General features: G+C 35.5%; 1 protein-coding gene across 1 annotated transcript; it reads left to right on the forward strand.

Annotated features, from left to right (window-relative positions):
• The first annotated feature begins 1,939 nt into the window (after positions 1-1,939).
• On the forward strand, positions 1,940-22,540 carry DTHD1 (death domain containing 1). Its single transcript, XM_032685708.1, has 10 exons — positions 1,940-2,216; positions 6,219-7,026; positions 7,514-7,841; positions 8,511-8,690; positions 9,510-9,754; positions 12,549-12,713; positions 13,299-13,588; positions 14,775-15,019; positions 21,607-21,664; positions 22,251-22,540. Exons 1-10 carry the CDS (start codon positions 1,940-1,942, stop codon positions 22,538-22,540), a joined length of 2,886 nt encoding a protein of 961 aa, XP_032541599.1.
• The last annotated feature ends 4,195 nt before the right edge of the window (positions 22,541-26,735 follow it).

Here is a 26,735-nt window from a genome sequence, read left to right on the forward strand (position 1 = left end):
TTTCATAACTCACATCTGCACGTTGCTAATTGATTTAGTTGGAAGTAGTCTAAGGAAATACATATATTGGAAAAGATCTAGAGCTGATGAATGCAACTATGTTATGGTTAGGGGAACATTATGATTCCACACTGAGAGGTCAGTCAATTCAATGCTATACAGAAAATACATATTAATGCATTTTTTCCTCCTTTTTTTTTTTTTCACTTACACATCACAAAACTTTTGGGTGAAAAGATGACATTTTTCACTCCATAAACATGTCAGTATACATTCTCTTCGGACTTCCCTTTTTACTAGGAATAATCTGGGAAAAGTTTAGATACTGAACCATCAGAAATGGTAAGTAAGTTAATGATTCACATACCTTTTTTTGTTAGCTGTGCAGTACTTTCAGTGTGATCAAGCAAACTATAATAAGTCAAAAGTAACTTTCCTTTTGAATGTAATAATTATAGCTGGTTCCTGCTCATCCTTTTGATTAAAGACACTTTACATCTTTCATTGTTATTTTAACATTTATACAATGCTTTACATCTTCAAAGCACTCTGCTGACACTACCTTGTTAGTTCTTGTAATGCTTAGATGCAATTTTCAGTGTGCTTTTATATCACAATCCTATTTTAATTGCCATTTAAATTTACATTATTTATTCCATAAAAAGGAATGTTTAGCAGGAAAGACACCGTGCCAATGATTTCTGCAGTACATATCTTAAATTACAAAATACTTTGATGTGATACTTCAGATTGAGCCAAGTACTGAACTCTGCTAATAAGGGTTGCAGATGACCATCACGCAACACAATGTGAATTAGCATCAATAAGAGAATGCCAGTGCTGTTCCTCCTCTTGCTTTCATTGCTGTCCCAGTGAGACATCTTCTCCCAAATTTGCTGTGTGAAATGGAAATCATTGCAAATGTTGTCCTTGAGGTACCAGTGCTCCAGTTTTACTTACTCAAGACAGTGACCAGCATGGGAGCCCTGTCAGGTACTGGCCCTGCTGCTTCCCAGGTTGCCTCCAGGAGCACATGGTTGTGAACCTCTCCAAAAGCAATACTACCTGCTTTCATGGGGGTATTCATGGGAGTGGGATATTTGACGTACTCTTACTCATAGTTTATTGCTTTTTCTTCATGATCTCCATATAGTAAGTTCTTGATACTGCAGCTTAGTAAGCTCAAGTTTTTCTCCTAACCTTGCTTTTCAACTTCTTAAGTGTCAAAAAAAAGGTCAGTCAATAGTTATTTGAACTTCTAGCTGATACTCCTTTTCTTTTTATGTTTCTTCCCTGTTACATAAGCACACCCCAGAACTCACTGGAAGTTTCTTTAAGCATCTACGGCTAATAAATATATTCGCTAATCACAAAATAAGTTTTGTAGATTTTTGTATTGCTGAAAGCTACATATAATTCAAATACATAACCCTCATGGCACCTTGGGCCTGCCCCACCTATTTGTTGTCTGTAAACAACTAATAAGACACAGTTGTCAGAAAATTATGTCAAATGATCTATGGCATTTAGTGTCAGATTGCAGTAAAAACACTTCCTCATTGTTGATGACTGTGTAATAATGAAATCACAATTAGCCTTGATTTCGTAGGTACTGAATATTTGTAGCTACTGAAGTAAGAAATTGCTCAGATATCCTGAAATTTTAAGTCACTGCTACATAACTGAGTTGCATAACTTCTCTTAAAGGTGCATGGTGTAAATTGATGTCTCCTGGCAAACTTTGCCCATAGTTACAGGGCAGCCACTCCTTTCTGTCACCTAGTAACTTTTTAGTAGTCAACATCAACTCAGAGTTTCTGAGCTAGTACTTTTAGAAATTCTCTTTAGGCTAGAAACTCTAAACAGTGTAGTAGCCTGAACCAAGCACAACAACCTATGAGAGGAGAAAAAAATTGTAGTAGTATATTCTGAGCATAAAATGGATTTGGCCGAAAGTAAGATTATACCTGAAGGCAAATCAGGCCAAGTCCTGGAAAAAATCTGGCACCTGAACTTGCTGGCAAGAGATATGCTTCTGAAAAGTGATCTGGATAATGAAGGTATAGAGGAGTATGTGCTTAGATTGATTTCTTTAACAGAAGAGCTGAGCGGATCTCTCAGGCAGCAGCTGGAGAACATTATGGAAAGTATTCAAGACACCTGTCACTTGCTGAGCGCTCTCCACAATAAACACAAGGAATTGACTGGAAGTCCAGGCAAGTATGGAAGGACTTAGCTGTAAACAGTAGGGAGTGGGCATGTTGGGTGCTAAGTTCTGCTGTGTGATGGTGCCAGGGGACATTTTTCAGTATTTCAGTACTTGGTCACTCATGACACCAAATTAATTCATATTTCCACAATTGTACCACACTTTTTTTGAGTCTATTACATGAGATTCAATATGAGATTCATAATTCTCATTATGTGACCAAAACCGTATAAAAATAAAATAAACTAAACAGAATTGTTCAAAGTTTTATGTACACTATTCTTTGGTGGGTTTATCTTGCCCAGACACCAGATGCCCAGCCAGCAACTTACTACCCCCTGCTCAACAAGAAAAGGGAAGAAAATAAGATGGAAAAACTCCTGGGTTGATATAAAGGCAGGGAAATCACTTAAAACTTATCATTGTGGGCAAAAGGGACTCAACTTTGGGAAAAAATCAATTTATTGTACTGTCAATTGAATTGGATAGTGAGAAGCAAAGGCAAAAAAATCTGAACACCACCTTTCCCCCATCCCTTCTTTTTTCCAGGTTCACCTTCACTCCTTTATTTCCAACTCCTTTACCTCCTCCCCTTCCTGAGGAGTGCAGGGGGCAAAAGTCAGTCTATAGCAGTTCCCCCCTGCCATTCCTTCTTTCTGACTCTTTTTCATGTTCCACTATGAGTCCTTCCCATGGTCTGCAGTTTCTGTCAGGAAAAGCTGGGCTCTAACAGAGGCTGCAGTTCCTTCAGGGAATATCTACTTGCCCTGACAGAGAGTCCTCCCCAGACTGCAGAGTGGATAGTTGGTAAAAACTTGGTGCTAATAATACCAAGGTCATGGGTTCAATCTCCTGTATGGACCATTCACTTAAGAGATGGACTCAATGATTCCTGTGGGTCCCTTCTAACTCAGAATATTCTGTGATTTTGTAAACCCGCTCCAGTCTGGTCTCCCACGGGCTGCAAGGGAATCTCTGTGCCGTGCCTGCAGCACCTCCTGTTCCTTCTCCTCTGACCTTGTTGTTTGCAGGGCTAGTTCTCACACTTTTTCCTCACTCCTCAGTTTTCTCTGGTGTTCTTGCCCTTTCTTGAATATCTTTTCACAGGGGCTTTGCTGCAAGGCTCAGTTCAGTTGTGCAATAGGTGAACATCAACATATTAGCAAACATTTATCAAAGCTGAAGTGAAAACTTTTAATAATGGTCTAACAGCATTAAACCTCAAAAGAGGAGTGTCCACCAGGTCAAAGGAGGTGATTTGCCCCCCTACTCCACCCTTGTGAGACCTTACCTGGGGTACTGAGTAAAGGTCTGGAATACTCAACACAAGAATAACATAGACCTGCTGGAGCAGGTCCAGAGGAGGGCCATGAAGATGATCAGATGGATGGAGCACCTCTCCTATGAAGACTGGCTGAAAGAGTTGGGGTTGTTCTGGATGGAGAAGGGAAGGCTCGGAGGAGACCGTGTTGCAGCCTTCCAGTTCTTAAAAGGGGTTTATAAAAAAGAGGGAGACTGATTTTTTTTAAGTGGGCAGATAGTGATAAGGCAAGAGGGAATGGTTTTAAACTAAAAGAGGAGAGATTTAGATTAGATGTTAGGAAAAAATTCTTTACTCAGAGGGTAGTGAGACACAGGAAGAGGTTGCTCAGAGAAGCTGTGGATGCCTCATTCCTGAAGATGGTAAAGGCCAGGCTGGGTGAGGCTTTGAGAAACCTGGTTGGAAAGAACATTAAAGATCATCTTGTTCCAACTCAAACCATTCTGTGATTCTATGATGATTTTATGATGCAAAGACAGAGAAAGAAAGAGATTCTAGACAGAAATCTTTACCTATGCTTGTGTTTATGAGTCCTTGATCTATAGGTTTATAAATTAAAACATTTGTGTTTAAAAACTCTCCTTCTAGGCTCCAGGCAAGCAAACTTTGTCCTGTTGACCTCATGGTTTATGTGATTTTTTAAATTTTTTTTGTCAGGTTTCCAAGAATCATTCTCCTTCCAAAGAGCTACTACTCCTCATCTGACAAATACCCTTTAAAACAGTCAGCAAAAAGGTCTGGATACAGTTGCCTATAAACTGCATCTGTGTTCTAAAGCTGTGTTATCAAACATCAGAAAAAGCACAGAAAGCAAAGTGTTAGAAAAGTGATGGGGGAGGGGGATAACACAAAAGAAGACTTATTTCGAGGTTAGCCTTGTAACAGAATGCAAAAAGTGTCTTTCCGTGTGACACAGGATAGTGTACAGTTACAAGGCCATATCTTTGCTTGGCAGTATTAGAAAAGTCACATTCACAGCACAGGAAAGTGCCATTGTTTTGAATTACCCTGTTATCTTCAAATTTGATTTTAGGGAAGTTTAAAGAGCTATATAATTTGTTTCATGGTGGGCTTTTTTGTTTGTTTGCTTGGTTTAGGGAACGCAAAATTTGGGGAAGAAATGTCAGTTTTGGCAGTTTTGCCTAAGCTTGAACTTTGCCTTATAGTGAAACTGGGAAGGGTCTTTTACAACCTCTTCTGCAAACAAAGCTGTGTTATTTCCAATCCTTTTGTTTTATTTCTCAGCCCTGTTAAACTATTTAGAATTTCTTCATTATTGTAAAAGTGCCTCTGGAAAAACATTAGAATAATAGTTTTCTTTAAGTTACCAGTGGAAAAAATATTTTTAAAAAGTATACTTTCTTCCTTTTTTTCTTTTTTTTTTTTTTTCCTCAATATAGTAAAAGTCCAATAACAAGTCCTTTGAGAACTGAGGAAGTATTGGAAAGGAATAATTTTTAAACTGAGTTAAATGAGAAAAAACCTATTCTGAACTGTACTCTTCGTAGGTTTAAACTAATCAAATGCAAACAGAGATGAAAGTGAGAGGCCTGTCTAGATCACATAACTTCACTCGTTGATGTATGACGACATTTGTTCTAAAATTATTTTCCAAGTTAAAAACCTTGAGGTATTGATTTACCTCATATGATGTCGTTGAAAAAAGTGAATGTAAGTTGATGACTTCCTGTAAGACTCGTATCAACCCTTTCTGTTTTCCTTCTTTTGTGTGTCTCTGTCCATTGTAAGTGGAGAGCACGCTACACTGTGTTTCATTTTGTACTATTTTCTTATTTGTATTGACTTTCACTGCATTTAACCTGCAAAACAGGGTTTTCCAGAATCTCATGCAGCAAACAGAAATAAGCAAGAAATTTTCCAAGGGGTTTGAAGTATGCCTAGTTCCAGCTATAGAGGTTGACAGCATAAGGTGAGGGAAGAGCTCTAAGTAATACATATGAAATCCTTGGAGAGAATATCTGGAGTGATTTCTAAGAAAAGGTATAAGATAAGAAAAATGAGGGTTCATAAAATAAATAAGATAAAATCTTACACGAGTGGCACATAATGATTGTGCGTTTTTTGTGCATTCTTCCTCACCAAGTGGTCTTAGTTACATGCAAGGGCAACCTCTACCATTCCTGAATACTGCTGAACTCCAGTATTATGTAGGGGCTGGTGGCTTTGTGTTATCTATTCTTCATAGCAAAAATTCGAAGCTGCTAAGCATGTTTAAAATTAGGCTCGTGTATTACAGCTTTGTTAGAGACTCGTGCATTGGAACCTTGCAGGATTCCAATTCTGGAAATATATATAATTAAGATTTAATTTTAAAGCTCTTCCCAAATTGATTTGAATATTATTTACCAATTCCATGCTTTGGATTGATTGATTGTCATTAAGAATTTAGCTAATGTCTGACCATTAGAAAGGTGTTCATTAGAGTTGCCACAGTAACACTTTGACAAATACACAGTTGTTCTTGGAAAAGAACAAAAATGTATTTGTGTGTATTCAGTTCTTCAGAAATTAATTAAAAACATTAAGTGGATGCCAGGAAATACAGTGTTCTTCATGTATTGACTGGCACTATGGAATTATGCAAAATTCATTAGGTATGTATATGAGTTTTCACATTCTTTCTAGCTTTCATAGCATAATTTAATTGGTTACTTATTTTTTCCTCAGAGCACAATGGAATTATAGATTGTCTGCAGAAAGTGAAGGATTATTTGATAAATACAGTCTCACACCTTCAAGAGGCAGAAAATAAACTTTATGCTGCTAGCTGTAGACAAGATGATGATTCTCAGAACCAAACTGGCCAAAATGCTTCTAGAGAAACAGATATGCGTTGTTTGGAAGGAGAAGCAGCAGACTCTGTACAAGCATCTTCCAGTCCAAGTCAGCAATTCCAAAAAGCTCCTTCCCTGAACAACACAGAAAGTCAAAATGTTAATCAAACTCAGATAAGTGAAACTAAAACTGTTGAAAAAGATGCTGCATCGTTAACTGAAAACACGTCTGACCAAGAGGAGGATGCTAGCAGAGAACCTCCAATGAAAAAGGAAGATGGTGAACACAGACTACTGATGAACTCTGTTACAGAGAAAAAAGAGTGCAATGGAAAGGATAAATTTCACAGAGGTAGTTCTGTTACTGAAAAGCCTCCAGAACCGGCTTTTCAAGATGCTCTTATGAACAGTGGGGAAGGGATTTTGTCTGGAACATTGAAAGACATTTATGACAGAACCATCACAAGTCTTTTTGAACAGGAAAAAAAGGAAGTAGCTGGAGAATCTTCGAAAGGGCTAGAAAGGGAAGAGCACAGACTGACAGAGAAAATGGAAGACAGTAAAATGAAAACAAATAAGGAGATTTGTAGAAATTACCTAAGTACCTTCACATCTTCAGCACAAATATATGATCTTACTGCTGGGAATCTTTCTGTGAGTGATTCAGAAGTACAAAAATCTAGGCAATGGATGAAGAAAGAGTAAGCATATGTTCTTCTTTTTTTAGGAAAAGACATACATAATTATTGCTTATTAACATATAAACATACGTGGGTGCAGAAGCTCAATATACATGTACTGAACAGCTGCTGGTCATGCAGTTTACAATTTAAGTGTGCATAATGAAGATCTTTCCCTTTGGTCTAAAGTATGGTTTGCATTTGTATAATTATTTTTATACCAGAGAGGGACTGAGTCACAGCCAATAAAGTCAATAACTCCCAAATTATTGGAAATCAGTAGAAAATTACCCCAATTTGTCAATTTCATGGTAATTTATAAGCTGTTCTGAAACAGGCAAAAGATGAAAATTTTCATGATTTTCCTATCTATTCATAAACATATTTTTCTGAACGATCTACTTTGCTTCAATGTAGCACATCATTACACTGAAATATTTAATTAAAAATGCAAGACACTACCCCACCCAAAATACAAAGAATAATATTTTATATCTTTTTTCGCCAGATTTCTAGTCGAGGAGAGTAGTAAGAATATACATGAAGTAGCTTGTTTTGTTAAAGCTCCTGCATCTGTTCTGGAGAATCTGAAGTGTAAGGTACTGAATGACACTAGTTCGTTGGTGGTGGATGATTCTGAGGAGCTGGTCAGCAACATCATAAGCATCGAATGTTATGATTATGAAAAAATTCTTTTCCCCATCAACATTGCAATCCCCTTCACTTCACGCTTCAGAGGAAATTATCGGGAGATTATGGTGAAGGTGACTGATGTGAACTTTCAATCTACCTACTTAACTCCTATTTCTTTGGAAGGATACCGAGGAAACCATGAGGTTGGTAACCTCTCATCAAAGCACCATAAAGACATCATTTGAGGTTCTCAGTCAAGTCTCTCTGGAGTTATATAAGTAAAGTTGTCATTATTAAATCATATTGTCTACTACTCAGGGTAAAATAGAACTTTTCTTCCCACTTTCTCATGAACTATTCTGTAATTTAAACCTAGTATTTAACAAGGTCCTTTTCTTCAATTGTAATGTTGAGGCAAGTGCTTGATCCCACAATATTAATGATTGAGTAATGGTTCATGATGTTGTAAATAAGTGTAATGAGTTGCATTATTTGATAAAAGTAAAACTTAAAGGGAATTATTATGAATTTTGACCACAGTAAACTAACACAGTTCCATGTGTATAAGTTCAAACTCCATATTATAAAAACACAGGATGGTTCTTTCTTTTTTTAAAATGCAGAAGTATTGCATTGGACCAGAGTCATCACCCAGCTTAGAAGCTTATTTTATTTCACTGGAGTATTAATGACATCACATGATGACTAGAGATCACCACAAAACTGGGCATGGAGGTGGCAATAATATGCAATTTATTTTCATTTCAGACATTGCTCTGGAAAGAATGTTGCCTTCTCAATATTCTTTTCCACTATGGAACACAGCTTCATTTCTCTCCAGTGTGATCTAACCCCCCATTCTCTTTATTCAGGAAAGCTTTGCAGAAGTGAAAATTTATCATCTGGGTGTTTTATCTGTATTGTCATGCTTAAAGAAAGAAACATTTACTGTTCCAAAGGTAGGACTCTCACAAAAGCTGAGCATGGATTCTAGAATCTCTTTCTGTTACAATCCAGAAGCATTCAGTTCTCCAGCACCCATAGAGTTAAAGGTAAGCTTGAAATATGCAATACTTGTTCCATCAGTGTGTTATCTGATCAGTTCTGTAGCAAGTCTGCCAATGTTAAAGTGCAGTCTGTTCCAATATCAGAAGTCTACACAAAGTGTTTACAACTCTACATCCTGTATAAGCAGATTTCCTGTCAGTTTTGTAAAAACCACATAATAACATCAGTAGTCAAGGATATCTCTAGCTAAAAATATCTATCTACCTTTTTTCATGTAATTCAGAAAATACAGTAGTTTTAAATAAATATGTAAGTAGCAACTCAAAACTTCAACTGTTTATCCCATTGTTCAAGCTAATTGAACAAGTTTTCTCACCCAACCTCCCTCCTTTGTGCCAGGAAGTGCAACAGAAGGTTTTACTATGTTTTACTCTTAGGATGAGAATAATCTCAAATTTTGCATCAGTTATAACATGTTTTTCCCTTCCCACATTAAAACATTAATATGGAGGTAGAGAGAAACTAAAATTGAAAAAAAATAGAGATTAGAAAAATCTCAGAAAATTTCCAAAATCTGAGGAAGCTAATGAGTTTCAAATATTGAACCAAAGCAGGAACAAAACAATCAAAATATTTGAGTCAGTAAAGGTTCCAGGTTTTGATGACTTTCAAGCATTTTGATATGCATCGTATAAAGTGCTGATACTTTGGTAAGGTTGTTGCTGGGTCATAGAAAGGAGTCTGAAGGTTCTGTGATAGTCTGTTCCAATTTCAAAAGACAAACTAATTTGTAAAAAAGCCAGGCATGTAAGAGAAGAGACTTTTATTTACAAATTAATTATATAATTGCTTTCTCTATTTAGATTCAGCCAATTGAACCATCATTGGTTTCAACATTGAAAGCAAGACATGATATGTACCACTCTGTGATATCTACTAGTGCACTGGTTCGTGTCCAGCATCCTTCAGCCCAACCTTTTAACAGTTCAGTCACTATTACTTTACCCTGTCCTCCAAACCCAGAAAAAAAAAGGCAAGGATGTGAGACAGAACATGAAAGAGCTGTTAGTGCTACAGTAAAGAGGGTTGCTGCAGCATACCATCCTTGGTAAGAACAACCTCACTACAAATTCAGCATTTTTAAAACATCAAAATTAATTAATTTTAGCAGTTGCTGATTAATAATTTCTTGTATTAAAAATGTGTTTGTTCCTTAATACAGATTGCTATACTTAGAAACATTGTGAGTAACACTAGAGCAAATTATCACAATTCTCATGCTATAGTTTCACCATAGAAATTCATATAGGGTTTGATGTATATTCTTTAAACATTCTGACCACTGCGTTTCTAGCAGGAGTCAGAATTAAAAATGTGTGGGGTTTTTCAGTAAGAAATATTCAAGCATTTTCAACAAAATCAAATGCTGAACATGGAGAATAGAGATATCTTAAAGCTACTGTGGTCATTACTTTACCAGTTGGTCATTTGAACCTGACCTTTGAATTTTCTGATCTCTACTTCTTCACGTTTGATATGGTTTGAAGCTGGCTCCCTACCAAGTCTCCAAACCTTACCACCAGAAGTCCCCCCCCCCCCAAACCTCAGGGAGAAGAGGGAGAAAAACCAACCAACTAAGAAAACCCGAAACAAGAGAGACAGCTAAAGTGATATATATAAATATATTTACACTTATGTTACAATTGAAATATATATACAATTTAAAAATATATAGAATTTCACAAGGGAAGGGGAAGGGGGAAGGGAAAGGGAACAAAACCAAAATAAAATATATATATATATATATATATATATATATATATATATCCCAATCAGTAGCCCGAGATCTAGTAACTAAGAGTTAGCAAAGAAAATATCCCACCACTCTCCTTGGGACAACCGAGAGTCGCTCCGGTACGATCGCCGGCAACCTCCGCCTCCCAAGGTCGACAAGGCCCTACCAGGCCTCACTCCCCAACACGGCAGACTCAACAGCAGGGAACCTGCACCTCCAAGCCACCGGAAGGAAAGAGAGAGAGCGAAGGCCTCTCCTCCTCTCTTCTTATAATCTGGCTTACGTAAAAATCGTAGGGAATACTGGGTAAATCTGGACCCCTCCTTGGTTACAAACTGGTCACCAAGGAAGGCCTAGCCCAAACCACCACAACGTTCCAATGGTTACCTGAATCAAAATGTATGGCACAGTGGTTTGTAGTAGGTCAACTTCATGGTAACTACTGCACTGGATAAAGATCTAGATTTTTTCAAAACACTCACTACAACATTTCTAAAACTTAGAGCTTTTGGCATGTCTTAAAAATGGATTAAAACATGAAGAGAAGACTCCTAAAAAAAAAGGTAATCTCTGAATCTCAGTTCTTTATTGGCAGTTCAATAAAATCTATTCATCATGCACACAAGGATACAGACAAAAATTTTTTCGTGGAAAAAAAGGCAAAAGCTGACCTCATCTATTTTGTCAATCTGTAAATCAATGGTGTTTTTACCATCTCATGCAGGGAAAAAATTAATCCGAATTTACCATTTGATCATTGTCCTTCCAGTTGTGCTGCCATAGGCAACTCCAGGTTCAGAAAGCCTTACTGTCTTGGTAGGGGCTATCTTGGAACAACAGTCAGCTTTGAACTACTTTTGCCTTATGTCATTAAAGAGTTAGCTTATTCCTACTGGGCTAAACATTTCTTTTTAAAAATCCACCTATATTCCAAGATTACGATAGTCTTGAAAGTAAGCGAGGTACAAATGGAGAAGGCTGACAATGTTCTAGCTTTCCATTTCAGAAAAACTCCTCAGATTATGTTTTAAAAAGCTCTGCATTCACACTGGTCTCTTAGAGTAGACATCCATTTTTATCACAAACTTCAGATGTGAGAAGGGTGACCATGTCAATTTATAGGGGATTCAAATTCCATTTCCTGAACCAGAAGTATTTCATTGTGTGACAGTACCCTCATGGCATCTGTCTCTTCTTAATACCAGTCTAAATGGCCCTTTAGATTCTCAAAGCACATGTGTGAAAAGATGGTGGCTTGAATGCTTATTTCTGCATGAATTTCCATAGAAAATTTTGCCAACGCTTTCCTACATTTACACATTGGCTGAGGCCGAACACCTGAGATACGCTTAGGCTCTCCTGTTTGGAGAATTTTCTTTTTTAGATTGTACATAGGGCATGTATTTGATGTGAATGGGTTCTTCACATACGGTGTTAAAAAACTCATGAGGAGAGGTTTGTAGGAAAGGAGAGGTATGGGTTTCTGTAAAAAAAAAAAAAAAACAAGCAAAAAAATCCCCACCAAACACCCTCATTTCATTCATTGAAATAAATTAGCCAGAACATGTCATGTCATACTGTCTTGGTTCTGAGTGTGATATCAAAGTAATCAGCTGATTTGAAGAGAACCTACTTTTATTTTCTCTGTTGAGAGCAATAATGGATAGCACCCATGACTTGTTTTCTAAATTCCTTTGTGGTTGAGTAATATTGGCCTCTGGAAGAAAAGGTGAGATTTTGGTTGGGGTTTTTTTCAGATATGTGTATCTACAGAATCTAGATCTCAATGAATGACTCAAAACCAATCCATAATAAGTATTGTGCATTATATTAAATGATAGATTAAACTCGACTGGTTTAGACAAAAAGCTTTATTTTTCCTTTTTTTTTCCTTATTTCTTCAGAATTGAAAAAAAAAATCTCTTAATAATTATATTACTTACATACTCTGCAGTATAGTTCCAGATACAGATTTTAAGCAAGGTGGATAAACCAGACATAGTCATCAAGGAAAGCAGAAGGGAGAACAGCTAAAAACCACAATCTTACTCTTTCTACAGGATCTATTTTTCATTTTGTTTTTTCCTATAATTCCTTGGCTTTCCAGGGCTTTGAGCACTTTTGTGAGAAAAGATGGGGAGAATTTCAGTGATACTTTGAAATTATTAGGTCACAGAAACAAAGAAGAGGGGTGGAAGGTGTTTGATGATGTCGTTATCCAGAATGTACGGAATGGACTTGTATCATTTGAACTAAATGAACATTTAGAAAGGTAATGTATGAATAATTTAATAAAATTTTATTTACTGAAATATTCACTTCCATGTATACAAATCAATGGAAATTATTAGAGCCAAGAAATCATCCACTATTAACTATTAACTTGTCAGTATCTCTTTTTCCCACTTGAAAGCATAAGATAATTTAGATTTGTTACTCATTCTTAAAAAAATATAAATTTAAACACTTTTTCATTTATAAAATGTACACAGTGTAGTACATACAAAACCTGAAACAGGAAGTGAAGGTATCAGTCTTAATTGGAAAATGTGATTTAGCCCTCCAACTACAAAATCGTAATTTTTTTTGAATTCTTGTTAGGAAATACTCACTTTCATCTAAAATTCATATATGTTTGAAATCGTAAGATACATAGTCAACATACTCCACAGAAGCAGGCAAATTTCCACCTTCTCATGCGTTGGAAACAAGGATGAAAATGAGGGAAAAAAGGCCCATTGGAGACTGCCCCAAATTATTTTGCAAAATAAATGATTAGCAGTTGATAAAATGATTTAAGTTAGAGCTATTTAATTTAATTTTCTTCCTTTTGTTTATTTATTTTTTCTTAATACAGCTTTGTGGTCATCCGCCTTTCATTCATTTTGGAAAACCTGTATCTACTCCTCTTTGCTCAGGCTCTGGAAGAAGCTCTTTGTAGCACGATGGCTAATGTGATATTGTATAGGAAAAGAGAAAACCCATATAAAATAGTAGTTTTGCTGTCTGCATCCAAGGAATTGACCTATGAACTTCAAAATCTCCATGAGGAGGGCTATTTTGGTCCCCCAGAACCTACACAACAGTTCCCATTAAGAGAGGGAGAGCAGATTCATTTTAGATTTACAGGAAATATTTTTGCTTCAGGTAAGATAATCAATTCATGCATCTGGATGAACATTACCAGTTACCTCAGCTGTTAAAAAGGGCTATATGGGAACACTGATAGACTGTGATTAGTCACAGCACATTTAGTTATTTTGCTGTTTTATTTCTCGTCAATGATAGGAACATGGAACTTAATGGAAAACTGCTCCAACTGAAAAAAAAATGTGCTAGCTGAAAAAGATCCTGAACAATGTGCTCTAGGTGACCCTGCTTTGAGCAGAAGAGTTGGACAAGATGATCTTTAGAGATCTCGCAAACATCTGCCATTCTGTGAAAACTGGCCCCTCAGAAAGAGATGTCATTTTATGTTTTATTTCAAAAGGGCAGCTTTCTGTCAATAGCTTTTTAATATAAAGAGCATGGGAATTAAACAGATTCCAAACAAAAGGAAAAGTCTGCTAATTTATCTATGTAACATTCACTTAAAGGGAGCAAGAAATCCAGGGCAAAAATGTTGCCTGTTTTGAGTTGCACTATGAATTGAGGTGATGAGAGAGTTCTGTCGTTTCCATTAACAGCCTAGAAAATTCCATGCAGTGGCTGCTACCATTCAGGGATTTGCTGAGAGGAAAAAGAGAAAAGAAGCCTCAGAAAAGTTTTCACCCAAAATTGCATGTATACGCCTCTGTCAGTTTTAGAATGAACATATGTATTTGGCCCTATGGACATTTTCTCCATGAACTCTCCCATTGAAAACTCCATTTACCCTAAAGAAAGGACTATTCTTCAAAAAGAGAAGTCTCCAGCCCCCAAGGGATGCCTGGTCATATATGCAAAGGATAGTGTATATAAGTGTATCAATTAAAATGGAATTACAAATCCTAAAAATGCACCTAAATCTCTGGCACCATTCATTTCATTCTTCTCTGTATTATGTACTTATCTTCTTTTGCTTATCAACTTGTAGCACAGACTTCACCACTTATTTCTAATGCCCCTTCCTTATTCAGGGGCTAAGAGAAGTAACTATGAAGATATTTCTACTACTGAAACAGGCTGGCAGGAATTTTGAACCTCAGATGTTCAATAAAGTAATAATAATGATAAAGAACAACCAAAGAATGTGATTACCTTTATTTGACTCACCCTAATGAATTATTTTAGATGCCACACATCTGAATACAGTGCAAAAATATTTAAATTTTTTTTTTGATATGTACTGCAGAGAATGGAAAAGATTTTGGAAAAGTCTACAGACTGATTTTTCATTCACAAAGAAAAGCCAGGCTGGAGCTCCAAATTAAAGAAGTGGATGAATTTGGTAACCACAGTTCACCTCATTACAAAGGAACTGCAGTGTTTTATAAAATTACCAGAGAGATGATAACCAAGAAATGGGAACAATCCTTACCATTTTGTGAATATCAACACCAGTCTCCACTGTGTAAATTACCACTAACATTACCAAAGGTGGGTTTCTCACTTGATAATATTAGAGATCTTTCCCTTTTTCTCTTATCATATATTTATTAGGCAAAAGGATCTTGGTATGATTTTTGATTTACAGATACACACAGGAGTCACTGAGGGAGCCGTTCTGATCCATCTTCAACGTACAAGCATTCTCAGAATTTCTCTTAGCACTAGGGAGGGAGCCTTATCCAGGTATAAGCATGGAAAAATATTTAGCAGAATTTTTTCACCCATCTACTCTCTCCCCAGTTAGTATGGCACTCAGAAATTATTACTTAAGTTTCAGTTACATAATTTTTGTTTCACCATCTTGGGAGCACAGACTTGCAAATTGTAAGATCATTAAATGGTTCATGTAACCTATCTCCCACCTATCACCTGATTATCCTATTATGCCTGATTAGCCTTGGCAATACAGCCATGCAGGCAATTATCTTCATCTCTGGTGAACGCTATTGCTACATAAATTAATCTTTAATATTCCTGCAATGAAATCTCATTGTAATCCTTTCAAAGAGCCTAGGCATCAGCACCCTATATTGTACAAAATGATGCCACCAGACTGCTATAAAATTTGCATACATTTTAATATCAAAATATGTACAATAACACTTGGTCTGAATCTCTGGTGACAAGGAGTAGCATTCTCTCTCTTTTTCAATCTCATTGACTTCACTCTTCCTTAAGCTATCACCTATAAATACATCTTCTATTTCATGAGCATACCTCTTTTCTCTCTCATCATCATTCTTCCAAGTAAAATTTAAAGAGTTAACTGCAGAAGATTATAAGAGAAAATCTCTTTTAGTGACAAACTCCACATAAAATGTATGTTTTCCTTTCAAGCACTTTGTTTTTCTGCAGGGCTAGCAGTGTTTACAGAGAGGGAAATACAAACTCTTGAAGTCTAGTGGGATGATTAAAAAAATCATTATTAAAAAAAATAATTGTAGCATACCCTAGGCATTAGTTATGTCTTCCATCTGCCTGGCTAGCCTCCATCTTGTTGTTCCACTTTATTTAATCTTATTCATAACAAGATTTAAGGATTGAATTGCATTTGTATTAAACCACAAAGATAAATATCAAGTTTCTTAGATTTGAGTTGGCATATACAGTCTACTGTAACACATATTAGTGTTTGTATTTGGACTATTCTTGTATTTGGACTTTTCAAAACAAATATTTCTGACTAGACCTTTTCCCTACTAAATTTAAGGCTGTGCTTCCTCTTTCCCAGTGTGGTTGAGATCTTGGAGTCTGGTCAGCCTATAAGTGTGTGAGAATATTTAAATATGTGGGTACACCGTAGCACCCAGGCAACCTACTCATTTAAGTGGAAATAAAGGGAGGAGCTGTATAAAATAATCATTGCTGGAAAATTAGAAATAAAGAAAAACCTCAGGAATGGTGATAGCCTTTGGCAATATTATTTTTGTATCTTGAGAAGTGTCTCTACTTTCATCTGAATCACTTCAAGCACAGAGGACATAAGTTTGATGCCAGAAAGTCTGCTTAGAGGGTCAGAGTTATTATATTACTTCAGAAAATCAGTGCTAAAGCATCTTGCAAATAATTTTTCTTTTTCTTCTTGTAAATATATTTTATGAAGCACATTTCAGACTCAAGAATCTTCACTAAGTGCAAATATTATATCCAGAATGTAATCAAAATGCTTGAGAGTGTTTGCACACTGATAACTTTTTTGTTATTTTCTGTCTTACACAGAATGAAATACTCATATGTAGAATAAAGAAAACAGCATCAAAAACATCTTCCCTTATGTTGCAAGTCGCCTTTGTACACAAAATATTATATTTTGTTATAGTTGGTGAACCTTCCTACTTTTTATTCTATTTTCCATCCATCCAGTGCAGTAATTTAAAACTGGTAATGCCTAAAGTCAGGGGTTTTTTAATAGTAAAGAAATATTCTTTAATAAATTAGCTACTTCAGTTATATCTTTCTTTAAGAATTAAACAACCTCAGTGAAGCTGATTATTTGACTTTAGTGAATAATTAGTACATTAAATACAACATACCTTACTATTAGTATATTAACATACAAGGCAAATGGGAACTCCCTCCCCACCAGTACCTAGCGGCCTACAACATTCACTAGCAAAGTTACAATGTTGTTCACTCTTTTGCTCCTCATACGTTCTTCCAGCCAAGTAAATCTTGAATTCCATACTGACCAAACTCACATAAATTTTAAGGACAAAAAATATTTCCCAGCCAAAAGATAGAAAAAAAAAAAAGACTCGAAAAAGTCGTTGGTTTTTTCAAGGAAAGATGATTACTAGTAAAGTCCCATACAGATCAATACTAAGATATTCATCAGAAACTTTTGAATAATTGTCTGTGAAAAGTCACACAATAAAGTGATACTGAGCCACTTGAAAATAAACTAGATAATTAGATGTCAATAATTGTTTTGTTGCAGTAGAAGTACATATCTAATTTTATACAGAGATTCTAAATTACCTATTAGCACTCAAAAAAAATCTCCTAATTTTTTTTCTGAAAATTTCTTAGAATTTCCAGAGCATTCAGTAGCAAATAAAAAAGCAAGTAGAATGTTCTGAATTATTAGACAACAAAACTGAAAACAAGATTTTGCCATATATCTGTGTGGCATCATGAGGCATTCACATCGTGACTGCCCTGTGCAATTCTGGTCATAGAACACAGAAAGAAGATTTGGAACAAGAGGAAAGAAAGTAGGTGATCAGAAACATGGACTGGTTCTAGGTAGACAGACAATATATTGATCACAACACTTCAGGAAGCTTCAATAAAAGTTGAAATATGAATATGAATATTATGGAGCAACTGAAAAAGGACAAATATATACTTTTTCACAGGAGATAAGAACAATTATATTGTAAGACACAGGTGTAACCAGCAATAGGAAAGAACATACTTTTTAGACTCAGAAATAATCAAATGGTGAACTCATTTTCACAGGATACTTGCAGCAGTTAAATACATTTTTCAGCCAGAAAAGGAAATGACTGGAAGAGAGACAGAATCATATATTAAACATAACAGTCCAATTAAATGCCAGAACCATGAAAATGAAATACTAATTACTTACCATATCTTATGATGTGCTTTAAAATTATTAACAGTGATAAAAACACTGACTGTAAATATTAACATAAGGACTTTGATTCTGTTTTTACTACATGTTATCCAATCAGCATATTTGAATCAGATATTTCTTCACATTTAGGTAGGCTTTCTAATGAATAAAATAAATAAAAGGAAATGGTAAAAACTGTACGTGAAAAAAGTTAGGAAGAAATTTAATGCACTAAATATACAAACTACCCTAGCCATCTCTCAAATGCAGCTGCTATTTACCATTTTATTAAAGTACAGCTCATGTATTAATGTTCGTACAACAGGAACCAAAGCTGGCACTGCCCATAGTTAGACACATGCCGATGCTATTAATATATGCTGCCAAAACATCTAGACTACCTCACCACATTTGTGTGTGTAGACCTAGACTAAAGCAACTGTCCTTCAGTTTTACTAGTTTCTAGTTTCTATCACATGTGTATTACTACAGTAGCAGTAGCAATTAAGCTGCCACAAATCTTGCAAGCATATGAAAGCATAACAGTCAGTGTTCATATCTGTATTTTACAGTATTTCTCATACACAGCTGCTTACAGAATTCCAGTTTACACAGTAAGGCTCTTGTGTCTTAACTGTGAACCAGTTTACTCTAAATTGTAGGATTATTGGTGGTTTTTTTCACTTTCTGCCAGTATCCTGGGAGAGCTTTTCATGGTTTGGGAATAAAATCCCCGCAATAGTAGTAAATGCAGGGCAGAAAGAGCAAAGACTATTTATGTTTCTACTACTTTGTTGAGTTGTTTATTTTAACCATGTTAACAGATTTGCTTCAATATATGTGAGTTCACAAATACTCAGTGTTACCTGCAACAATGCAAATTTTCTCAACAAAATTAATTTTTTTCCAGATGATAAAGTTAGAACCATCAAGAATGCCTGATTTTGGTTTTGACAAAGACAGATTGGAATCTTTTTAAGGCAGCCATTCTGACTACTACATTTTCACTCATTTCTGTAAAATTCCCACCTAAATTTCTCTTGAATTGTGGAGAGAAGGTAGTAACTATATAGATCATAAGCCGCTTTTTATATGTTTGTGCCGATATTGTACACTTACAAATATATTTCTGGCAGTGATCAAAGCAGTGTCTTTTTTTACTTTATGTAACCATTCACATCAGTTTTTAGTTTCAACACGCTACATTTGTACAGAAGTAATCTGGTCTTCACTAATGATTCCTATTTATAGTTCTTTCATTTCCTTAGCAACAGAAACACTTGTTGATCTAACCAGTTATTTTCAACACAAGTCAAATATATGTACTAGGTTCTGATATCAAGTATGTGTGTGCTTATCTATTTATTTCAAAATTTTGTATTTCTGTGAAATGGAGCTGAAGAGTTTAAAATATTAATTTCTCCTTTTCTGTCTGTCCTGTTTGATATGCTACAGGAGTCTGGTCATGTCTGAGAGGTCCATTTGACAGAACACGTCTATGTTACTGGCTGAAATCAAAATGCTTTGCAAAAGTAGATTGCTGTAATACATACAGGCATTATGAAATTACTATTCTGCTGGAGTTTTATGTCTAATGACTGTCTAACAGCAGAATAGCATGTGCTCCTCTGCCTCAGAAAGGCAGTTTCTTAGCTAATTGAAGGGCCTTCCAGACTAGAAAATTGCTTTGACTGCTAGGAGTAGTTTACTTAAGCTGTTGACCAGAACAGCGGGACCACATGCTGGTGCAGCTGAACCATGAGCGAATTTAGCGCTTCACCACAGATACTTAATCTTTAAAGGCAGTTTAATGTTTTAGATCTAGTGCACTGCATATTATTATACTATTTCTAGACAATACTAATTTTCAATTCTTATACTTTTTACTCCTATTTTAACATTAAGTAGCATAAAGTGGTTCAGATTAAAGTTAATGCATGGGTAATTGAGTTCATCTACAATAACTTGAAAATCTCACAGATCTTTGAGATGCTAAATTCTCATTAATGAATGAAAATAAGTTTAAATATAAAAGCATAATTAAACAAAGCCAGAGAAAGCTGAGTCTTGAAAGAAAAACAATGCCCCCTTCTGGAAGAGCTTTATATTCTCTTTATTCTGAGGGGGTTTTAGCCATGTTATTCTATCTTCACACAAAGGCACGACCAATGACAGAATTTCTGTAGAAGAATGTAAGAAAAGGCAGATTCAGAACTTAGAAACATAGAATAGTTTGGGTTGGAAGGGACATTTAAAGGTCATCTAGTCCTACCCCCAAGATCTCAAGAGTGGTACAGCACAGGATGGTTTTGCACTGCCATGCAGTACATAATGTGGGCATCCTGTGCACACTGAAATCGCTTCCCAAGATGGCTGAGTACACGCCTGATGAAAAGTTGATTAATTCAGAGGTGAATAGGTAACACTTGTGATTATATTGACCTTTTGGATGTGCAGCTCAGTATATATGAGACACTCCAAATATTGAACAATATAAAAGTCTGTATTATAAAAGTGATTAAGACAAGCTCCATAAGACTCTGGCTTAGTATGCCCAGAAGGAAAAGGAGAATAATTTTTCCAGTCAGAGTTTCATGCTCTTCATTCACAAATGAAAACCAGAGGATCAGCAAATAAACCTTGGGCAAGTCTCAAAGGGAAAGCTGTGCATGACCAGCTGCATAATACAACTGAATATGTGTGACAAAAGTAACATGGGCACTAAAAGAGGATCATTACAGCTTTAAACAAAAAAAAAAAATCTGAATTTCACTTTATACAAACTAATCTCTTTTTGTGCTAATTGCTTATATAAGTAATTTCTTGTTCTATATGTAGTGGGAAACACTAAAGCCCAAAAGACTTTCCTCTTTCTCAGTCACAGGAAAAAAAGGACAAAGTATTTTTTTTTCTCTCCACTGATTAGAGGAAGAAAGAAGAAGAACTTTGTACTTTCTAATGAAACTTGTCTTTTGAATTTTGATGATTTTTTTGTGATGCATTGAACTAGTAAGATGAACTATGTAAGATGAATAACTATACCTGCAAACACAGCATAATTATTAGACCTAACAACAGCTATTGCATACCTAAAAATGGTTATTCTCCTTGAAAGGTAGGCAAAGTTAATGCAGTATTCAAAATTAGAATCTCTTGCATGTATGAAGGTGCCATACAGACTTTCTAGTTTCTACACACCAGTGATGGCATAATGCTATTGATCAAACATTTGGAAAATTGTATAAATTATGAACTTTTTAATAAGAGATAATAAGCTCCCATTTGTTGGATGGAAACTTTATTAGTTTCATTATTTTAAATAGCTGTATATTGATTCATACCTGCTGACAGTGTTAACTGGTTTTCAATAGTGACAAAAATCTTCTATTAACAACCAATCTTAAATGTTGATTTACTGCAATCTCCTCCTATACCCTATGCCTCATTCCTTACTCATTTAGTCGTTTCTCTTTCCTTGACACATTTTCTTTAATAGCATGAAAAATTGATAAACCATCCCCGAAGCACAAAAACAATTTCTTCTGATTCATCAGGTAAGAAAGCATCCATAATATATTTATATTTATATAAATATAAATAATAATTATACTTGATATTTATTTTTTTAAAATGCAAAAATTTGTTTTGGCTGTAACTGACATTTAAAAATGCCGTATTCAGGAATATTTAATGTGTTAAAAGATAGTGAAAGGAAAAAAAATCTGTTTATCTTGAAATACAAAAGGTCTTGTAAGATAATGTTGTGGTGGGACGCTTGAACAGCATACAATTTTCTGTATAAGGAGATTCAGATTATATTAGAAAGCTCCAGTATGACTGATGTATCAGTTACAGGAAATATCAAAAACCTTATATTTTATTGCTAACTTTTCCCATGCAGTTCCAAAACTTGTAGATCATTGCTGAATCTGCTCTTGACTAAATTCACTTCATGTCGTAGTGCAGTTACCAAAAATTACATTGGAAATAAGAAGCTGTTTTTATTAAAGTAAAAATCAAACCATATTTATTTAGGGAGTTTATCCTCTGAGCCTCCAGCTTTAGAAAGCTTTTTGAAAGAAAGGAAAATATACATAGCAGAAGAATAATGCTCTCGCTTAACTAATTTTTGCTCTTTAGAGGACCTGTGGGACAACTTGCTGTTTTGGCTTGCAGAAGAGCTTGCAGAAGATAATACATCCTTGTTTGCTTTATGTTTACCTGTTCGACGGAGCACACTTCAGCTTGTTAGGCTGAAGTGTCCTGATAATTTAACACACCAGATCTATGAGCTGCTTTGCTGCTGGAAAAAGACCCTTCCAAGGTCAGCTAATAAACAGAAGCTCCTGTCTCGCTGTTTGCGGAAGAGTGGCAGAAGTGATCTTTCAGAAGAACTTCGTTTAAAGTGGCAAAATAATGTGTTCACTTGACGGAATAACAGTCCAATTTCTCTTGTTTTTTGTCAAAAGGTGTGAATATTTCCATGATACCTCTGGATGAAAAAATGACAGGCATATAAGTCAGGGATAAGACTATTTATTTGTTACTTTGCAATCTCTTTACTAAAGCAAAGTATAATAACAAGTATAATAATGCTTGCTAAAAGTGAAAATTTCTTCTGTGGAAAAGTAAGATATTGAAAATATGGGTACAAAGAATTGTAGACTGGTCTGCATAGGATTCTAAGGACTTTAATTTTTTGCACATGCAACAGTCAACACAGAATCATATTTCTATGTACTTTAAACATTTGGAATTATTCATTACACCAAAATCATATGGATCATTCTATGAAATGTGGATTACTTTATATCCAGTATTAATAGCTATCATTATACTGCACAGAGGTAACTTCTTACTTTCAGATTGTTAGTAATTCATTCTGCATTTATATTCTCCAATAATGTTCTGTATCCTTGTGAATGTCATAGCAGACACATGTGAATATGTAATCTGTTTCCAAAATTTATGAGATTTCTTGCCTCACTTTTAACTGTCATTGTAATGGGGTGTTTTAGGTTATCATCAAATTTGGAAAAAGGAGTATTTCTTCATATAAATTTTAAAATGCTTTGCTTTGATGTTTTGTTCATCATACTAAGTTCTTGTATTGAAGATACAGATGTAAAGCAGGTATGTTTGTGCCATTCCTCAGTCATATATTTCAATCTCTAAAAACTCATTTCTTTCCAAAATGCTAAGTAGGAATGACCTAATTTTTAAGTCAGAGCAAGAGCAAGTTTGGGCTTTTAGTACTGTGTTTCTGCTGAGATAATATTCTAATTTACGGTCTTCTGTCATTGCTTCTACCATGTAACACACACAGAATTTCTCTAAACACGAAACTTTGGCTTCTGTTAAAGGCTCAAAGTACGTGGCAAGAGTCACTGAATCACACAATTCTGAGAGCAAGCTGACTGCTAAGAAATTACACATAAAAATATCAATTTGTGATTACACAGGCTGTCACATTTGTGTGATTTCCCTACTGCTTCAGCAGTGTGCAACAGATGCAGCTCTTTCTTCAAATCCACTTGTGCATGTTTTTTAGTAACTGTTATTCTTCTTGATTCAATGCATCACTTTTCTGCTTTCACCTCTCCTTTAATAAAATAATATAAACTTTAAATATTAATCTAAATCAAAAAGTTTATAATCCAAACTTTATTAGTGTTTAGACTATTTAGAATCCCTGTAAGTCTTGCTGACAAATCTTACTTGTGATACATAGTTAGTCTGGCTATTTTATTTTTAGAGGTCATATATTTGCAACATTTCCAAATCACTACTATAGATGAGAAAATTGCATGGCAAAAGAAAAGATAAATACAAATAGTATTAATTAGTTTGATTCATCTAGTCAATAATGTTTCCTCCTGTGCGATTATCAGTTTTTAGACGTAAGACAAATATATGAACAATTTAACCCCTTCACTGTGAACTAACCATACTAACAATCCTTTCCTTTTCTTTTTTTTTTTTAATAAAGGGTTTTTTTTAAAGTGTAAACTAACTTCTTATTAGAGGAAAGTATTATCAAACTTTTCTCAATGCCCAACACTTTTGGCATCAGATCTTTTGTCGTCAGTGCCTTCTCTTTAGGAATTAATATTCACTTGCAGGTTCAGCAGATATTGTCAGTGAGTATGTATATCATGATCATGATTCTATGTATGATGGTATGGCAAACAACACCAGAAATATTACAAAAAATTGGATTTCATTCTTCCATCTAAAAGTATTTTGACTCAACTACCAACATTCTGCCACAAGATGGCCTCTGCGTCCAACAAAACCATGTATTTCACATGCTGAAAACTACAAGAATAAAGCACTACTAAAAACTAAAAGCCACCTAGATACTCCACGCAGTATCAGACACTGGAAAAAGTTGCCCAGAGAAGTTGTGAATGCACCATCCCTAGAGATGTTCAAGGCCAGGCTGGACACTGCCAAGAGTAACTTTGTCTAGTGGAAGTTTGGAAACAGCTGATCTTTAAGGTCCCTTTGGAAACATACATTCTATTATTTTATGATCAGTAACATCAGTGCAAGGCACCAAGAATTGTGGGCATTTCAATAGCATCTATGCAAAGGGAACAACTGCATTCAGCCTCCTCTTCCTGGGAATTTGAGATTATTTTTCACATTAATTGAACAGTAAAAATATATGAAATTTGCTCATGTTCAAATCTAATTAACAAATATGAATCAAGTGACTAAGTAAACAATATATTTTGTGAAAGACTGCAAAAATTATTAATAAGGTAGATTAAAAAATTAAAAATTTTAAATATAACACTTCATTTTCTCCTCTGAGGAGGTAACCTTTAGGTCTGCTGGTTATTTTTCTCTTCTTACAGTAATTCTCACTTACATTTCTAAACTAGTAACTAGTCTTGTTGTGGACCAGCAAAGCTAAGCTGGGTGGTGATGTGCTTTTCCTCTATTCCTCTCCCTCCTCATCTCTTTCACCAGTTCTGCCTGGTGCTGGGCCTTTCCCAGCTATCTGCTCTAGGTAACCTTCACAGCTTTCATTCCCACGTTTTGGATATTTCATCTGCTGAAAAAGCATGGGTAGCATTCAGTATACACTTTCCCAGCTTAGAAAAACATTTTGACAGAAAAGCATATTTAAAATGCACATTTTAACAAAAAATTATATAAGCACCACATGAAAACCAAATATTCTTATGCCTTCCCACATTGTTTCTTTTGCTTTACCAGATATCCACAGAAGCATCCTCCTTGTTTAGGTCTTTCTAACCCCAGGGACTCTTGACAGGAGGAGAGAATGGGGGTGTGGGATGTGTATGTTTCCCTTCATGTTTAGTCTCAACCAACAGTTTTATATCCAGATATGTTTTAGATTCCTGTCTTTTCAGTTAGAGAAGAGATTCTTCCCCTCTGAAGTTCAAAGGCTGTAAATGAAACCTCCAAACAAAGTAGGTTTCAGATCAATGTGTGTGGTCTTCCATGCAACAGAACATCAGCAGCAATAAGACACAAAATTGTAGATCTTTATGGCTAAAGTAAATTGAGATCCAGCTGTAGCAGAATCCAAAGAGACCTTGTCAAAAAGGGAGTAGTATTGGGATATCAAATGAGGTGGTTCTCTAACCTTATGGAAGGAAGAATTCCTAACCACTCTCCTCCTTTCCAAATAGCAAATGCCAGTCACATGCTGATATGGCTGAACTGCTGATGTGGAAAGTCCAATTTCTTAACTAGCATCAACACTCTCGTTTCTTTTTCAGGCAATCAGATATTGTCTCCTAAAAGAAAGGGCTCCCTCAGTGAGATTTAGACTCACTGAATTGCAGTCAAAATGTGGGAAAGAATGAAACCTAAATGGGGCAAATCCGCTTCTGTGCTATGTGTTTTTGTTGACTATAAAAATTATGTAGGACCAAGAGCAAAATCTGAACTGTATTGCTTAGAATGTGTCTGTTTTCCACCCCTAAAGATAAGGTGAAGCTGTGTGTTTCTGCTAAACACAAATGAAGGCAGCTGAACAGAAAAGGGGCTAAGATAGGAAGCCAGTTGCTCATAAAGAAATCACCTACAAGACAACTACAATTTGGCTAACTGAAGACAGAAGTTAATTATTTAGATACTGAACAGCTAATCAGAAAAAAATATATTCCTTTTGAGACATTGTTACAGGACGGATTGCCAACTGCATCTGAGACTGATGAAGTTCAAAGGCATGAAGCAGACTTCACATATTCAACGTTCAAAATACAAATTCTCTCTACTTAGTGAAGCAAGGCTCAATAGGCAGAATCAGTAAACTGCTTAATATAACAGATGTTTAATTAAAAAAAATGAAGATGGCATTTAATCAATATCCCATCCAAGCCCCTTTCAGAAATGAGTTGGTTTATTCTTTCAATAGCCTTGGGTAAGTACTGTTTACATCTGTAGCAAAGTCATCTTGAATTATGAGAGTCTGAACTTTAAAGCTTCTCTCAAGTGAAGTGAGAGGGAGTTCACATACAGAGCTGTTTGGTGGGAGAGCCTCAGTAGAGGTTCCTTCCAGCTCTTCTCAACAGCTCATTTCAGTGAGCAGATCTCAAGTGCAGTGAAATAAACTCCTGAAAAGGCAGGGCGTTCAGGAAACTG

The sequence above is a fragment of the Chiroxiphia lanceolata genome, chromosome 4 (genome assembly GCF_009829145.1).
Source record: "Chiroxiphia lanceolata isolate bChiLan1 chromosome 4, bChiLan1.pri, whole genome shotgun sequence".
Lineage (NCBI taxonomy): Eukaryota > Metazoa > Chordata > Aves > Passeriformes > Pipridae > Chiroxiphia > Chiroxiphia lanceolata.

Bases quoted from the DNA above. Each gene is read 5' to 3' on its own strand.
- DTHD1 (XM_032685708.1), top strand. From the start codon at position 1,940: ATGGATTTGGCCGAAAGTAAGATTATACCTGAAGGCAAATCAGGCCAA. The intron at 15,020-21,606 runs GTGGGTTTCTCA...TTTCTTTAATAG, and splicing joins TACCACTAACATTACCAAAG to CATGAAAAATTGATAAACCA. The intron at 21,665-22,250 runs GTAAGAAAGCAT...TTTGCTCTTTAG, and splicing joins AATTTCTTCTGATTCATCAG to AGGACCTGTGGGACAACTTG.